The sequence below is a fragment of the Chiloscyllium plagiosum genome, chromosome 7, assembly GCF_004010195.1.
Source record: "Chiloscyllium plagiosum isolate BGI_BamShark_2017 chromosome 7, ASM401019v2, whole genome shotgun sequence".
NCBI classification, from domain to species: domain Eukaryota; kingdom Metazoa; phylum Chordata; class Chondrichthyes; order Orectolobiformes; family Hemiscylliidae; genus Chiloscyllium; species Chiloscyllium plagiosum.
The window spans coordinates 51,725,117-51,743,294 of record NC_057716.1 but is presented as its reverse complement, the minus strand read 5'-3'; the positions used below and the strand labels follow the sequence as shown (position 1 = coordinate 51,743,294).

At 40.6% G+C, this 18,178-nt stretch overlaps 1 protein-coding gene across 4 annotated transcripts in view; it reads left to right on the top strand.

Moving 5' to 3' along the window:
* The window catches only part of tlk1a (tousled-like kinase 1a), a 140,039-nt gene that overhangs the window by 51,546 nt on the left and 70,315 nt on the right, over nt 1-18,178 (top strand). For all 4 annotated transcript variants that reach the window (XM_043693715.1, XM_043693717.1, XM_043693714.1 and 1 more), the window contains exon 5: nt 3,568-3,643. In XM_043693715.1, the coding sequence (XP_043549650.1) occupies nt 3,568-3,643 (76 nt within the window). The remainder of the gene's footprint in view (nt 1-3,567; nt 3,644-18,178) is intronic.

Below are 18,178 nucleotides of genomic sequence, written 5' to 3'. Positions count from 1 at the left end.
TTTACAGCTGTTTTATATGGAAATGTCTCAAACGTTCTTTTCACAGAAGTCACCACTTTATTTTACTGTTACTTGCTTGCTTTTGTTTAACAAACATTTTACATCCGGATATAATTTATGGTGATTTTATTTTAGCCCAGAGTGTGGTGGGCATCTGGAATTGTCTGCCTGAAAAGGTGATAGAGGCAGGAATCTCAGTATTTGAAGTAGTATTCAAACAAATACTTGATATACCATAGCGCACAAAACCACAAACCAAATGCTGTGAAATGGAATTTGAATAAGTAAACAAAACAGAAAATGCTGGAGAAACTCAGCAGGTCTGGCAGTATCAATGGAGAGAGAAACAGTTAATGTGTTGAGTCCACTGACACTTCAAAACGATAAGAGCTACGCAAAAGTGGTATTTGCCTGGATCAGTGCAGCCCCAACAATACTTAAGCTTGACACCATCCAGGACAAAGCCCACTTTGTTGGCACCACATCCACTCCCTCCTCTATTAGTGGCAGCAATGTGTATTATCTACAAGATGCACTGCTGAAATTCATCAATAATTCTCACACAGCACTTTTCAAACCAATAACCACTTCCATCTAGAAGATAGTAGATATATGGGAACGCTACCATCTTCAACTTCCCCCTCCAAGCTACTCACAATCCTGACTTGGAAATATATCACTGTTCCTTCACTCTCTCTGGATCAAAATCTTTGAACTGTCTCCCTAATGGCATTGGGGAGTCAAGAAACAGCTCGCCACCACCTTCTCAAGGGCAACTAGGGATAAACAATAAATGCTGGCCAATCACTAGCGCCCACATCCCACAGAAAAATCAATAAATTAAAAATAAATGGAAAAGTTGAGACTGATATGGGCCAAACGCTGGCAAATTGGACTGGGTTAGATTGGGATGTCTGATTACTGCAGATGAGTTGGACAGAAGGGTTTGTTTCTGTGCTGTACAACTCTAAAATCAACTGTATGTTGTCATTTACTGTGAGTAGCAAATTTAGAAAACTCGTTGAGTGCAGTGCAGGTAAGTCACTGCACCATCTGGAAGATGTGGGCCTCAGAATGAGAGAGAGGAGGTAAATAGAATTTAGAGTAAATAGGTGTTTAAGTCCAATTTTATGCGTTTAACCAAAACCCTTGATTCCCTAGAACATCAAACATCTGTTGAAGTCAGCCTTGAATATATTCAGTAACTCAGCCTTCACTGTTTTCTGAAGTACAGAATTCCAAAGATTAACAATTCATTAGGAAAAAACAATCTTCCTAGCCTCCATCAGGCATGAAAAACATCTCTTATTCTGAAACTGTATGTCCTAGTTTTAGACTCCCTTAGAAGGGGAAATTTCCTCTTAATAAACTCAAGCTCCCTCACCATCTTGTTTGATTAAGGTCAGCTCTCATTCTTCTTAACTCCGGTGTCTACAGGTCATTCTTTCTTCATGAGACAACTGCTTCATCCCAGGAATCAACCCAGCCATCCTGATCTGAACTTCCTCCAATGCAAGTATATAATTTCTCGAAGAGACCAAAACATTACTAAGTACTCCAAGTGAATTCTATTTCCTATACCTTAAACAGTTGCAGCAAGATGGGCAATGGCTTAATCCAATCTTTTAGAATGTACAACACAACCTGGTAATTATTAATAATTTTAGTCTGTTTAAGATAGGCAACAGAACGAAGAACAGACCTTTCCAGATCCCAAAGAAGCTAAACAAGAGAACCCTGTCAATTAGAAATGTATATGCAAATGAAACACAACACAAGTTCCCATTTATTAGTGGATAGACTGCTGAAGGTGATTCAATACACAGGCACTAAAGTTGGATGTGAGTGGTTTAAGGGACATGGTGAGAGAGAGCAAGAGCTACTAAAAAATGTATTTCTGGTGGATGAGTGAGACTGTGTTGATAGCTTTCCTTATCTGTACCTTGTTATGGTCTTATTTTCCACCCCTTGCAGTAAAGGCCGGCATTTTACTTATCTTCTGAGGAAGGGTCAGTTGTCCTGAAACATTAACTCTGATTTCTGTCCACAGGTGCTGCCAGAGTGGCTGAGCTTTTCCAGCAATTTCTATTTTTGTTTCCGATTTACAGTGTCCACAGTTTTTTTTAATTTATCTTAATTACTTGCTGTACTTGCATGCTGAATCTTTGATTTGTGTACAAGGACAAGCAGAAGACACTTCAGCATACTGCAGTCTCTCTCCATTTAAACAATATTCTGTTTGTTCTTGCTTCAAATGTGTGCAACCTTTTTGCTCCTTCCTTCCAAACTGAATCTCCATCATGATCTATTAGATCCATAATAGACCTTTATTAACAGTGTTACTCCACTTCCTTTGCCTAGTTTTTCTGGAGTTGGTGCAGCAGCAAACTGCTGTTCCTGTTCTGCCCAGTTTTTCTGTAGCTCAAGTCTTTGTTTACAGGTCATGCACTTATCTGGTTCTCTTTAAAAAGTTGCAGTTGGAGCTACCTTCAGTATTGCACTCAGGCAGTGCATTCCAGACTTTGATCACTTTCTGCATTAAAAAGGTTTTCCTTGGGTCACTATTATAGTGTCATAGAGATGTACAGCACGGGAACAGGCCCTTCACTCCGACTCGTCAAAGCTGACCAGATATCTTAAACTAATCTAGTCCCACTGTTAAATTACTATCCTCTTATTCACGAACCTTCCAGAAGTGCAATGGCCTGAATTGGTTGCAGTACTCTTGTTGAGGATGAGCTAATGTTTCAACTTTCTTGCTTTTGTACCCATACCTCCTAATTATTGATAAAGATCTGGATCCCTTATGCCCTTTGTTTTTAACTATGTTCTCAATCCTCCCTGTTAGCTTCATTGATTTGTACATGGGTACTCCAGGTCTCTTCACTTCTGTTGCTCCTTGTCTATAATCCTGGGTCCATCTCTGATCCGACCCACTAGCCTCGGGCGCTAATTCTTGGTTAGCCTCTGACTTGGCTCCATGTCATGAAATGTAACTATAGGAAGGGCAGACAAGCAATATTTTAACACCATTTTATGAATGGACTGTAATTCACAACATTCACAGGAAGTTAACTAAAATAAAACTTAATGGAAATTTTCATAATATTCTATAATCTAGAGAAGAAGACATTTTAAGTAAAAAATATATTTTGGTTAGTATCTTTGTTATACTCAACCAATAATGTGCTCGCATTTTAGCAAGGATCACTGGGTTTTGGTCGGAGTATGAATCCTGGTTCCTTACCATGATTCATTCCTTGCCAGATGTGCTAAGCTGAAATGCACTGTGCTGCTGATTTGGATCAACAAAATCCTTCAAGCCTTCCTTATATGCTTAATTTAATACTATATCTCAAGGTTCTTTCAACTTGCTAGGCAGTGAAAATATTGTAAATTTTCCGCAATTGCATCTCCATGACTCCAAGATATAGCATTTAGGAATTTAATTGTAAAATTTATTACAAAATAAAATACAAATTCCTAGAAGTGAAAAATTAATTTGCTTTTACATTTAAGATGTCAGGATTATAGTAATTCAAATGTGATACCTATATCTTCTTTTAGACCCCAGAAAAGAAACAACCTGACTCTGCAAGAGGAAGAAAACGCAAAGCCGATAACCAGAGTGATAATAGCCAAGGTAAGAGGTGTTGGGGGAAAAAAGTCCCTGAGGTTGCAAATGGCGGGGGGGAATCTCGATGTTGAGAAATCAGTTTTTTGATTTAAAATATCCAGGTAGGGTTTTGAAACAAATTTCACTACGACCGGAAAAGTAAATTGACATTTGAAAAGTGCTTACTTCCCACTCCATCCCAGTTGCTAGAAGGACTCTAGTTTTTGCTTTTCGTGTTCAAGAGGAAATACAGATGTATGGGTGTCAGACAAAGTAGGAACTACCATATGAAGTGGTGGTAACAGAAGGATGTAACATGTAGTGACTGAAGTGTTGATCAAAAGCTGTGCTGACATTTGAAAGGCTATTATGACAGCTCATCAACCTGACACGGTTCGCATATTATTTGGGGCATTGTAAGCATACTGAAGAAAAAATTGTGATGTAGGAAACAAATGTCCAGAGGGAGTGAAGTACAGAATACTGAATGAATTTTGATATCCGGCCAAAAAGAATTGCAGTTTGCTCCTTAATTCCAGACTACCTATATTCCACAGTCCTTCCAGTATTCAATTACCTGAAAATAATGTTTGATATAATATATTTTCTCAAATTATGATCCTCAACAACATTTGTGTAACTCTGGTGTGGATGTTTGGATGTATTAATTAAAAACATGGGTTTAATTTGTTCAGCCTCCCAATGTGTTTGATTGGACTAGACTAATTATGGGCCAGTCCAAAGTCATGGACAAATGCACAGAGCAAGTTGCTGCACAAACCAGTAATTTTCTCTTCTTTTTAAGGGCTCTGTTTAAGCTACTTTCACCATTTATTCTGTTTCTTTCTGTGACCAAACACCAGTCACATAGTCTGTCTTAACTGTCTAACCAGCACCATTTTGACTATGCTAGGAAATTAGAGAGGAAAACTGTTGTCTCCATTAGGAAGTGATTTTTGATTCTACCTCTACAGTTACGTGTATTTGTGACATCAGTGGAACGGAATTAATCTTCAAATTGCTGATGTTGGTGAAATGTTATCATAGCTACTAGTCAGAAGTTGTTTGCAATTTCCCTAACCATAGTTGCTACCACATTGCTTTGGAGCTATGTGATTTCAAGTTATAAATAATGGCTGTACTAATTGCACTTGTATCATTAGTATTTGACATCTCTGCATAAGAGTGCTTAGTGCTAATTTCTTCAAGGTATTTATTCATTAACAGTTTTCTTCTTAAGGCAGGGCAAGTAGGCGTCTGCATAGAATCATATAGCTTTGTCATGTTGAAGTCTTCTAATAATTGTGCACAATAGATTCTGTTGGGTACTTGAACAATTATGACAAATGAATCAATGGAGGATTGCGATGGTTGCCTCACTAAAGGTACTGTGTAAAATATTTTGACAGTGTTCAATTCACCATAATAGGAAATTACTTAAATATAAGTTCATCCTTGTCAAAACTTTGCTCTTGACTATTCCACAGAGATATCGAAGAGAACATTGACCTTCAATGAACAAAAACATCCCCGATCAATTGATGAATGTTTACCACTATTACTGTTATCCATACTTCTCTTTCCAATGTGACAACATCAAGTGCTACTGCTTGGCTGTGTGTTTTCCAGTGCTAAAATCCTTTATCGCTGTTGACCAGCTGAGAATTAGGTGCAGGTTTCTAAAAAAAAAACATGTTTTTCATTAAAAATAGGTACTTATGATGTGAGAAATATTTTTCTTTTGCCGTCTCTAAACTCTGAAAAGGGGTCTTTATACCACTATAAATGCTGCATAGAATGAACCAAATTAGAAAAAGAAAATTAAAATCAAAAACCAAAGCAGCGGTTCTGTTTGAAATGTGCTGTGAGTTCTCGTTGCATGAGTTAACAAGGTAAATCTCTATCTTTTAAAGTATGCTCAGCAGATCAATAATAGGGGCTTCTATTCTAATGTATATTTCAAAACCTAACCATCTCAAATTTAACAGTTTATGTAATCCAGAATTTTATTGGATTGACTATAGTTTTTCTCAGTCTCCAAAGAATTTTGAATGATATAGCATTTAGATTTAATTGAATAGCTATCATTACTTGGTCCCTTTTTAACCTATGCACTAGAATCTTGCAGACTTGGCTGGATTTTAATAATTTAGTAGAATCAATATTATATGTTGTGTGTGATCAGTGTGCTGTCCACCTATTATTTATATGATAGAGTTACTATGAAATGTGTGTGTATAGGGTATTCTGCAAGTGCAGTAAAGTTATCAGAGCGTGTATTTGAAGCATTGAACAGCACTGTCTGTTGAAAAATGATGCTGTTTAATGCAGTAGCCATCTGAAGGACCTTAGATTGTAGTGCTGACTAAATTCAAGCTTTAACTTGAGTATCGATATGTATGCTTGGCATGAACAGTGGACAGATCTGTAGGAAGAGTGATTATGACCTTCCTGATGAATTTGAACATAATTGGATGATTGTTTGCATAGAACAATAATATTTCAAACCTTATTGTATTGGGGCCCCTATACCGATACTGACACACTCCAAGAATATTTCTTGATTTCTGAAAGATCTTTCAGGTACTTTCAGGAGAACAGTATTATCATAGCAGAATTTTTTTTCTTTGTGAACAGCAACAGAAATATTATGTTGATCATTCAATGGATGTATGAAAATTTACAATTGGACTAATAAGCAGCAAGACATATCAACAACATTTAGTGAAAATGCTATTTGTTAATGGATAGTGGTTTCAAAATCTAGAAAGACAGCCAATTTAATTGAACTTAACCAGCCTTCGCACAGCATCTTCACAACATAATAAAGTTTAAAATATTGTATGCGAATAAGACCAATACTAATACATTTTTAAAAAAACTATCAATGTGAATAGTACTACGAAAAACGATGAAGTGAGAACCGTTTTAGAAGGCAATCAAAACATTTCAGGAAAGGTATATTTATGCACGTGGATAAGATGGATAAAACTGAAAAAAAGATGAAGTGCTAAAACATTTAAAAACATGACAAGAAGGAACACTGGTTCAGAAAAAGTAAAAGGACAAGGAAAGCAAAATGGACTTATGCATGGAATATAAAAAAATTCTGTAGACAAATAATACAAAAATATTCAAAGGTAGAGATAGTGTCACTAAAGAATGCACAAGGTAATTTGAGGGTGATTATAGCAAATTGGACCGAAGGGTCTGTTTCCATGCTGTACAGTTCAATGACTCTATAATTGCTTTTCTAAGTATTTAACAAGCCATTAATAAATGGTCATAATGCAACATCGTTTTATCTCTCTATGACATTTAACCTGGCAAGAGGGAGATTGCATCAATGCATATTAACAGATTAGAGAAGAGCAGTCGAGCAACTATTGCATATGTATATTATTTAAAAATACACTTGAAAAGCAAATAGAACCAGCAGAATTGCACATAATTAACATGATTCCTTTTTTTTGAAAAGGCAGATGGAACAATTTCAGTGCACTGAGGACCAATTAGCTTAACAGTGGTGATAGAACTGATGGTACTAAAAAATGTAATAGCAAAAAGATATAGAAACAAGAAGGAATGAACAGCGGTCAGAGCAGATTTCGAAAGGAAAACTTGTATTTTTATCCATTCATTAGAATGTGGACATATTAGCTTTTATTGTCACGTGTGTACTGTGAAAAGTTTACAAGTCGCCACTGTGACAATGTGCCCCATTTAACAAGGCTATCCTTGTCTTTTTTTGAGGCCGGGGAGGGGAGGGGTCATAAAGGCACTGGTGCTGAAATGTCTGAACTGGCTATTTTAATAATGGCTAACAGATACTGCCTAAGTCAACAATCTGAGGAGGCTTTGGGTTTTTTTTAAAAACACTTGTGCGTTGAAAGGAGAGTGGCCAGTTCTCCCAGTTCAGGGTTGGGTTTGGGTTCCGGGTTCCCAGCTACAGTAAAAGCAGAGAAATCTTTGGAGTAAAAAGAGGTTCCATGCTGATTCTGTTTCTCCCTCTTCCCCCTGTGCTCTATCTCTCTCATGCACATCTCCGTCTTTGTCTCTCTCTCTCACATCTGTCTGTTCTCGCACACATCTCTCTCTCTCTCTCTCTCTCTCTCTCTCGCACCCGTGCACGCAAGTCTCTCCTTCGCGCTCCCTCTCCTCTAAGCTGTGTTTGATTTTAACTCCTTTTTCAAATGGTGTGTTTATGGGATGTTGCAGGAAATAGGAACGGCTCTTTAAGTTGCAGGGGATATTGTGTCAGTCAGGTTTTCAGATATGATTTGGAGATGCCGGTGTTGGACTGGGGTGTACAAAGTTAAAAATCTCTCAACACCAGGATTTTCAGATGGGTTAAGTTGTTCCACATTCTGTTCGTATATCATTCGATAGTTTGTAAATGAATTCTGTTTTGTTTAAAACTGAGTGGTTTGACTGGCTGCATCGCTCCTGGATTTTATCCACTTTTACATCTGTTTTAAAACAACTAGAAAAGTTAGGGTTTAAGCTACCTTCTTGAAATGTTTTGAGGGGTCCATAACACCATTTACAGCAGCATCGTAGGTACAAAGCTATGGGGAGAGGCTGAGTAGGCGGAGGCTGTTTTCTCTAGAGCGTCGTGGGAAAAAAGCCCCAGCCTATTCAGTTTCTCCCGATAGCTCAAATCCTCCAATCCTGACAATGTCTTTGTAAATCTTTTCTGTTTCACAACATCCTTCCGATAGGAGGGAGACCAGAATTGCGCACACTATTTCTATCTCAATAATCATGAATTGCCCTCCTGAATACCTCAATTGAACCTCCCTCCTGAAGGGTGACCTTATAGAGGTTTTAAAAAATCATGAGGGATGTAGATAGAGTAAATAGACAAGGTCGGTTCTCTGAGATAGGGGAGTCCAGAACTAGAGAGCATAGGTTTAGGGTGAGAGGTGAAAAATTTAAAAGGGACCTAAGGGGCAACTTTTTCACACACAGGGTGGTGAGTGCAATGAGCTGCCAGAGGAAGTAGTGGAGGCTGATACAATAACAACATTTTAAAAGACATCTGGATAAATTTAAAAGGGACCTAAGGGGCAACTTTTTCACACACAGGGTGGTGAGTGTATGTAATGAGCTGCCAGAGGAAGTAGTGGAGGCTGATACAATAACAACATTTTAAAAGACATCTGGATGGGTATATGAATAGGTAAAAACAATGACTGCAGATTCTGGATTAGAGCGGTGCTGGAAAGCACAGCAATTCAGGCAGTGTCCGAGGAGCAGGAAAATCGACGTTTCGGGCAAAAGCCCTTCATCAGGATAGGAAGTGTTTAGAGGGATATGGGCCAAGTGTTGGCAACTAGGACTAGATTAGGTTACGATATCTGGTCGGCATGAACGAGTTGGACCGAAGGGTCTGTTTCCGTGTTATATGTCCCTTTGACTCTCTGACTAAATAATGTGCAATGGGTTGGGAAGAAAGCAGGAGGTTCACACTAGGTACTAATGGTCATTTGAAGAGCCATTGCGGGTACGCTTTGTCAGATGGCCTCCTTTTATAATTATGATTATGGCCTCCTTTCATAATTATGATTGTAGTCTTTTTACCCATTCTTAATTGGTATCAATGGTGATACTGAGTTATCCTCTTGAACTGCAGTCTATGTGCTGTTCGATAGAGAATTTTGCCCTATTGACAATGAAGGAACAGTACTGTATTTACAAATTGGTCAGTATCTAGATTGTTGGAAAACTTTCAGGTGGTGGTGTTTCCTTTGTCTTGCAGGGTGGTAGAAGTTGCAGGTTTTGACAAGTGTTAGCAAAGGAACCGTGATAAACTTCTACTTTTAAATAGTATAAAGCAACTACAGTGCACTGCTGATGCAGTCAATGAATGCTCTCAGATTTTGGATGGACGTCAATCAAGCAGAATCCTTTGTACTGAATGGTGTTGAGTTTGAGTGTTGAAACAGCGCTTCCAGGCAAGTGGGGATTATTCCATCTCACAAATATGGATGGGCTTTAGGAGTCGTGTATTATGAAAACAAGAACCTGTCCTTCCCTTGGAAAATGACTGTCAATGGGAAGAAGAGCAAAAGAACTCACGACACAAATAAGTTGCTGGAAGTACTGACACAAGCCGTAAACAAAAAGTGATTTACTTCTAGGGGGATAACCTTGACAAGCAGGGAGATCATGTTAAGCTTCTATTGCATCTACTTGGAGTGATGTCTATCATTCTGCTTTCACTATTACAAAGATAGAGACTTTGGAGAAAGTACAAAAAATTATCCACGTGGACATTGCCAGGAGGGTTATAACTTGTCAGTAAAGATTGAATAAACATGGCCATTTGATAGAGTGGTAATCTGATAGAGGTTTTTAAGATTATGGTCAGTTTTGATAGGCTTGGTGTAGCAAAATGTTACCATGTAAGGGAGTCATGAAATAGATGCCATATAAAAGAAAAGGTTGCTATTAGTTGCTTGGCAGTTCTGAACTTAAATATTACCGGAGATTTGTTCCTGAAGCTTTTTGTCTTGCACTCATAGCACAGATGCAAGATTACCATGTTTCAAGCAATCACAACCATTTCTACTAGAGTACAAAAAGTTGTTTTTTACATTAGATTCCCAAAAGTATGGAAACAGGCCCTTTGGCCCAACAAGTCCACACCGACCCTCCAAAGAATAACCCACCCAGACCCATTCCCCGATCCAACATGCACCTAACTCTATGGGCAATTTACCATGGCCAATTCACCTAACCTGCACATCTTTTGGATTGTGGGAAGAAACCAGAGCACCTGGAGGAAACTCACGCAGACTCAGGGAGAATGTGCAAACTCTACATAGTCGGCCAAGGCCAGAATTGAACCTGGGTCCCTAGTGCTGAGGGGCAGCAGTGGTAACCACTGAGCCACCGTGGGTCAGTCATATTTGGCTGAGGTGTTATCATGGGTCCTAGGCTCCCCAAGTTAGAGTCATAGAGATGTACAGCACAGAAACAGATCCTTTGGTCCAACTCGTCCATACCGACCAGATATCCCAACCCAATGTAGTCTCACCTGCCAGCACCTGGCCCATATCCCTGCAAACCTTTCCTATTCATATACCCATCCAGATACCTTTTAAATATTGCAATTGTACTAGCCTCCACCACTTCCTCTGGCAGTTCATTCCATTTACGTAAAAATTAGTGAAAAAGTTGCCCTTAGGTCTCCTTTATATCTTACCCCTCTCACACTAAACCTATGCCCTCTAGTTCCTGGGTCCCTGGTGCTGAGGGGCAGCAGTGGTAACCACTGAGCCACCGTTGGTCAGTCATATTTGGCTGAGGTGTTATCATGGGTCCTAGGCTCCCCAAGTTAGAGTCATAGAGATGTACAGCACAGAAACAGATCCTTTGGTCCAACTCGTCCATACCGACCAGATATCCCAACCCAATGTAGTCTCACCTGCCAGCACCTGGCCCATATCCCTGCAAATCTTTCCTATTCATATACCCATCCAGATACCTTTTAAATATTGCAATTGTACTAGCCTCCACCACTTCCTCTGGCAGTTCATTCCATTTACGTAAAAATTAGTGAAAAAGTTGCCCTTAGGTCTCCTTTATATCTTACCCCTCTCACACTAAACCTATGCCCTCTAGTTCTGGACTTGTCTATTTATCCTATCCATGCCCCTCATAATTTTGTAATCCTCTATAAGGTCACCCCTCAGCCTCCGACGCTCCAGGGAAAACAGCCCTAGCCTGTTCAGCCTTTCTCTATAGCTCAAATCCTCCAACCCTGGCAATATCCTTGTAAATCATTTCTGAGCCCTTTCAAGTTTTACAACATCTTTCCGATAGGAAGGAGACCAGAATTGCATGCAATGTTTCAACAGTGGTCTAACCAATGTCCTGTACAGCTGCAACATGACCTCCCAACTCCTGTTTCCTGGATAATTCAATAAAAGGTATATAGACTCATGTATTCTATTTGTTTTCAGATGACAGAGATTGGGACCTTTGGATTAATAGTATATCTAGCAAATGTAAATGAGCCATGTTATAAGCTCTCCTAATAATCTTCAATTGAGCTATTGGTATAGCAATTAATGCATTCAGAATTTTCAGCGAGTGCTGCTTAATTGCAGAATCACATCTAACAGTAGGCAGTGTTCTGCAATTTGCAAGAGTAGACTTATCAGTTGTGTATAGTTATTAACAACAACATGATATTTGATGCATCAATAATTTACTGTGACGCATGATCTACATACCTGGAGCCAGGTTTTGCATGGGACTGAAATTCATCTGAAATGTTGCTTAATTGTTCAGTAAGCAGAACATGGACTACATCGACGCAGTGTGAATGGTCTTCCTTAAACTATTCGAATTTTTGATGAATTTTTAAATTTGCACATCAGTGAAAGACTTCCATTTTTGTACCTGAAGAGTATGTGGTCTACCTGAAGTTATTTTGTAAAGGTGAAATATCTCAAAGCAACTGGCCCATCAAATCAAGCAGCCTGTTCCTGCGGTGTTTGTAGTAGGTAGAGTATGGACTGCGCTCAACCAGCCAGAAGTTGGTCGAACAGGAGAAATACTGAAATGTTAACTTTTTCTCTCCAGACCCTTCCAGGTCAATTGAATGTGTCCAAGATATTTTGTTTATGTCAATGTATTTGTTGATCCCTAGTCATTGGTCTTAAGCAATCATAGATGCACATTCCAACATTATATTTCCAAATGGAAGGAATTTCAGCACACTTTGTGATTTTTTTTTCATTTAATTTAAATTTCAAATGTAAAGAAATGCAGAATATTTAGTGGACTTTGAATCTAAAAAATGTTTCACACACATTGGTGAATTTGCTGACTATTTGATGATTATGTTGCTGCAGCCAGTGATCAAGACAGTTTTAAACTAGTTTAGAAAAAATGTCCTTGACACTGTATTGTACATAGTTACCCAACACTTGGTGCACCACACCGTCTTCAACTGCATAGACACAATTGCATTTCCATAATTTCCAACATAACCAGCTTCCTAAATCAGAAGAAAATTGTACTAATGTTTCATTGTGAGTAAACTTTTGGAAAAAAATGATTATTAACATGACTGTTGATCTTAGTGATGCTGAATTTTGAAAGAAGTCGTACAGTCCTACTGTGGCCCAACTTGTCCCTGCCAACCAGGTTCCCTAAACTGGATTAGTCCCATTTGCCTGTATTTGGCCCATATCCCTCTAAACCTTCCCTATCCATATATGTGTCCAAATATCTTTTAAATGTATTTATACTTGTCTCTACCACTTCCTGAGGCACTTTGTTCCATATACACACCACCCACTGTGTGGAAAAAGGTTGGCCCTTGTGTCTCTTTCAAATCTTTCCTCTCTCACCTTAAAGTTATGCCCACAAGTTTTGGACTCTTGCACTCTGGGGAAAAGATCTTGGCTATTCACCTCCTTTATGCCCCGGTGATTTTATAAAACCTCTGTAAAGTCACTCCTCAACCTCCTATATTCCAGGGAAAAATATCACAGTCTACCCAGCCTCTCTTTATAACTCAAACTCTGCAGTCTTGGTAATAACTTTGTAAGATGACTTTGGCACCCTTTCCAGTTTAGTAACATCTTTCATGTAACAGGACGATCAGAATTGTATGTGACTCCAAATGTGACTTGACCAATGTTACAGCCATAACATGATGTCCCAACTCCTGTACTCAGTGCTCTGACCGATGAAGGCAAGTTTGCCAAACGCTTTCTTCACCACCCTGTCTATCTGTGGTGCAATTTTCAAGGAACTGTGAACCTGCACCTCTAGATCTCTCTGTTTGACGACATTCCCCAGAGCCCAACTGTCACAAAGCTGCTTCTTTTACAAGGTTATGTTGTCCTTGACTACCCAAAGTTCCAACATAGAGTCATAGAGATGTACAGCATGGAAACAGACCCTTCGGTCCAACTCGTCCATGCCAACCAGGTATCCCACCCCAATATGGTCCAACCTTACAACACTTGACCCATATTCCTCCAAGCCCTTCCTATTCATATACCTATCCAGATGCCTCTTAAATGTTGCAGTTGTACTAGCCTCCACCAGTTCCTCTGGCAGCCCATTTACACGCACGCACCACCCTCTGCCTGAAAAAGTTGTCTCTTGGGTTTCTTTTATACCTTTCCCTTTTCCCCCCTCACCCTAAACCTATGTCCTCTAGTTCTGGACTGCCCCACCTCAGGGAAAAGACTTTGTCTATTTATCCTATCCATGCCCCTCATAATTTTATAAACCTCTAAGGTCACCCCTCAGCCTCCAACGCTCAAGGGAAAACAGCACGAGCCTGTTAAGCCTCTCCCTATAGCTCAATTCCTCCAACCCTGGCAATATCCTTATAAATCTTTTCTGAACCCTTTCAAGTTTCACAACATCTTTCCGATAGGAAGGAGACCAGAATTGTATGGAGCATTCCAAAAGAGGCCTAACCAATGTCCTGTATAGCCGCACCATGACCTCCCAACTCCTGTATGCAATACTCTGACCAATGAAGGAAAGCATACCAAACGTCGTCTTTACTCTCCTAGCTACCTGTGACTCCACTTTCAAGGAGCTATGAACCTGCACTCCAAGGTCTCTTTGTTCAGCAACACTCCCTAGGACCTTACCATTAAGTGTAGAAGTCCTGCTAAGATTTGTCTTTCCAAAATGTGGCTCATCACATTTATCTAAATTAAACTCCGTCTGCCACTTGTCAGCCCATTGGCCCGTTGTACTCTGAGGTAACCACCTTCGCTGTCCACTACACCTCCAATTTTGGTGTCATCAGCAAACTTCCAACTGTACATCTTATGCTCACATCCAAATCATTTATATAAATGATAAGTAGTGGACCCAGCACCAATCCTTGTGGCACTCCACTGGTCACAGGCCTCCAATTTGAAAAACAACCCTCCACCACCACCACCCTCTGTCTTCTACCTTTGAGCCAGTTCTGTATCCAAATGGCTAGTTCTGACTGTATTCCATGAGATCTAACCTTGCTAACCAGTCTCCTATGGGAAACCTTGTCAACATCTTACTTAAGTCCATATAGATCACGTTTACCGCTCTGCCTTCATCAATCCTCTTTGTTACTTCAAAAAACTGAATCATGTTTTTGAGATTTCCCGTGCACGAAGTAAATAGACTGATCACTAATCCAAATACATGTCCATCCTGTCCCTCAGGACTCCCTCCAACAACTTGTCTGAAGTTTGAATGGCTCATTGTGGCCTTTTTGTTTATACCTAACAGATAATGCTTCAGGCAACAAGCTTTCAAGTCTTTTTTTTTAAAAAAGTATAATCGCGGGGGTGTGGCCAGCTGTCTAGCTTGCCAGGTCAGTTCGGTTCAGGGGTTAGTTGAGTCAGGGCCACAATTGAAACTGGACACGCTCCCCCTCCTTCTGCCCTTCTGACTTTGTAACCTGTAAGCTTTGTGTCATTTTTACTCTTTGTGCTAAGAGGTTTGTTTATTGGGACTGTTGCAAGTATTTTGGAGCAGCATCATTAAGTCGGTATTGCCTGTCTGGTTTGGATAGGATAAGTTATTTGGGTATTCAATTTTCAGTTTAAAGAACAAAGAAACTTTACAGCTCAGGAACAGGCCCTTCGGCCCTCCAAGCCTGACCCGATCCAAATGTACTAACTAAACCTGTCGGTCAATTCCTAGGCATCTGTATCCCTCTGCTCCCCACCTACTCGTGCATCTGTCCAGGCACATCTTAAATGAATCTACCGTGCCTGCCTCTACCACCTCTGCTGGCAACGCGTTCCAGACACCCGTTACCCTCTGTGTGAAGTACTTGACGCATGTATTCCCCCTTAAACTTTCCACCTCTCACCTTGAAAGTGTGACCGCTCATTATTGAATCCTTCACCCGGGGGAAAAAAGCTTGTTTCTACCCACCCTGTCTATACCCTTCATGATTTTGTAAACCTCAATCAGGTCCCCCCCGCCCCCCATCTCCTTTTTACTAATGAAAACAAACCTAATCTACTCAACCTCTCTTCATAGCTAGCACCTTCCATACCAGGCAACATCCTTGTAAATCTTCTCTGTACTCTCTCCAAAGCGTCCACATCCTTTTGGTAATGTGGCAACCAGTACTGTACACCGTATTCTGAATGCAGCTGAACCAATGACTTGTACGATGTTAACATGACTTGCCAGCTCTTATACTCAATACCTCGTCCAATGAAGGCAAGCATACTATATGCCTTCTTGACTACTCTATCCACCTGTGCAGCATCTTTCAGGGTACAATGGACCTGCACTCCCAGATCTCTCTGCCCATCAACTTTTCCAAAGGCTCTTCCGTTTGATGTTCAATTCGCTCTAGAATTAGTTTTGCCTAAATGCATCACCTCACATTTGTCTGGATTGAAATCCATCTGCCACTTTTCCGCCCAATTCTCCAGTCTATCTATATCCTCCTGTATTCTTTGACAGTCCCTTATGCTTTCTGCTACTCCACCAATCTTCGTGTCATCTGCAAACATGCTGGTCATACCAACAGTGTCCTCTTCTAGATCATTTATGTATATTACAAACAACAGTGGCCCCAACACTGACCCCTGTGGAATACCATTGCTCACCTTTCTACATTTCGAGAAACTCCCTTCAACTTTTGTTGTGGTTCAGTTCGCCGAGCTGGGAATTTGTGTTGCAGACGTTTTGTCCCCTATCTAGGTGACATCCTCAGTGCTTGGCAGCCTCCTGTGAAGCGCTTCTGTGATGGTTCCTCCGGCATTTGTAGTGGTTTGAATCTGCTGCTTCCGGTTGTCAGTTCCAGTTATCCGCTGCAGTGGTCGGTGTATTGGGTCCAGGTCGATGTGCTTATTGATTGAATCTGTGGATGCGCTTCACAGGAGGCTCCCAAGCACTGAGGATGTCACCTAGACAGGGGACGAAACGTCTACAACACAAATTCCCAGCTCGGCGAACAGAACTGCAACAATGAGCACCCGAGCTACAAATCTTCTCAGACTTTGAATCCTTTCAACTACTACTGTGTCTCATGCTGCTCAACCAGTTCTTTATCCACCTAGCTAGAACACCCTGCACACCATGTGACTTCAAGTTCTCCATTAGCCTACCATAGGGAACCTTATCAAATGCTGAAAAATGTGTTGCTGGAAAAGCGCAGCAGGTCAGGCAGCATCCAAGGAGCAGGAGAATCGATGTTTCGGGCATACGTCGATTCTCCTGCTCCTTGGATGCTGCCTGACCTGCTGCGCTTTTCCAGCAACACATTTTTCAGCTCTGATCTCCAGCATCTGCAGTTCTCACTTTCTCCAACCTTATCAAACGCCTTACTAAAGTCCATGTATATGACATCAACAGCCCGCCCTTCATCTATCGATCATCTTATCACTTCCTCGAAGAACTCTATTAAGTTGGTAAGGCACGATCTTGCCAGCACAAAACCATGTTGCCTATCACTGATAAGCCTATTCTTTTCTAAATATAAATAGATCCTATCCCTCAGTACCCTCTCCAGCAACTTTCCCACCACCGACATCAGGTTCACTGGTCAGTAGTTACCAGGAATATCCCTACTACCCTTCTTGTACAGGGGGGCAACACTGGCGACCTTCCAGTCCTCCGGCACCTCACCTGTATTTAAGGATGCCACAAAGATCTATCAGGGCCCCAGCTATTTTTCCCCCCCCTCTCCTCCCTCAGCAACCTGGGATAGATCCCATCCGGTCCTGGGGATTTGTTCACCTTAATGATCTCTAGTCTACCCAACACATCTTCCCTACTTATGTCAATGTGATCCAGACTAATCGAACTTCTATCTCTAATCTCAACATTCATCATGTTCCTCTCAGTGATGCAAAGTAATCATTCAGAATCTCACCCATTCGCTCAGGTTCAAAATAGAACATCGAACATAGAACAGTACAGCAGAGAACAGGCCCTTCAGCCCACGATGTTGTGTCGACCACTGATCCTCATGTATGCACCCTCAAATTTCTGTGACCATATGCATGTCCTGTAGTCTCAATGTCCCCAATGACCTTGCTTCCACAACTGCTGCTGGCAACGCATTCCATGCTCTCACAACTCTGTGTAAAGAACCCGCCTCTGACATCTCCTCTATACTTTCTTCCAACCAGCTTAAAACTATGACCCCTCATGTTAGTCATTTCTGCCCTGGGAAATAGTCTCTGGCTATCGACTCTATGCCTCTCATTATCTTGTATGCATCAATTGGGTCCCCTCTTCTCCTTTTCTCCAGTGAAAAAAGGAGGACGAGGGGAGAGGCCATTCTAGACTTAGTGCTTGGAAACGAGCCAGGGCAGGTATCAGATCTTGTGGGAGAGCATTTTGGTGATCGTGACCACAACTGCCTCACATTCTACATAGCTATGGAGAAGGAGAGGATTAGGCAAAATGGGAGGATATTTAATTGGGGAAGAGGAAACTATGATGCTATTAGACATGAGTTAGGAAGCATGGATTGGGAGCAATTGTTCCATGGTAAAGGCACGATAGAAATACAGCCTTCCTTCATTATCCTTTAGTGGCCAATATTTTCCCTAGTTA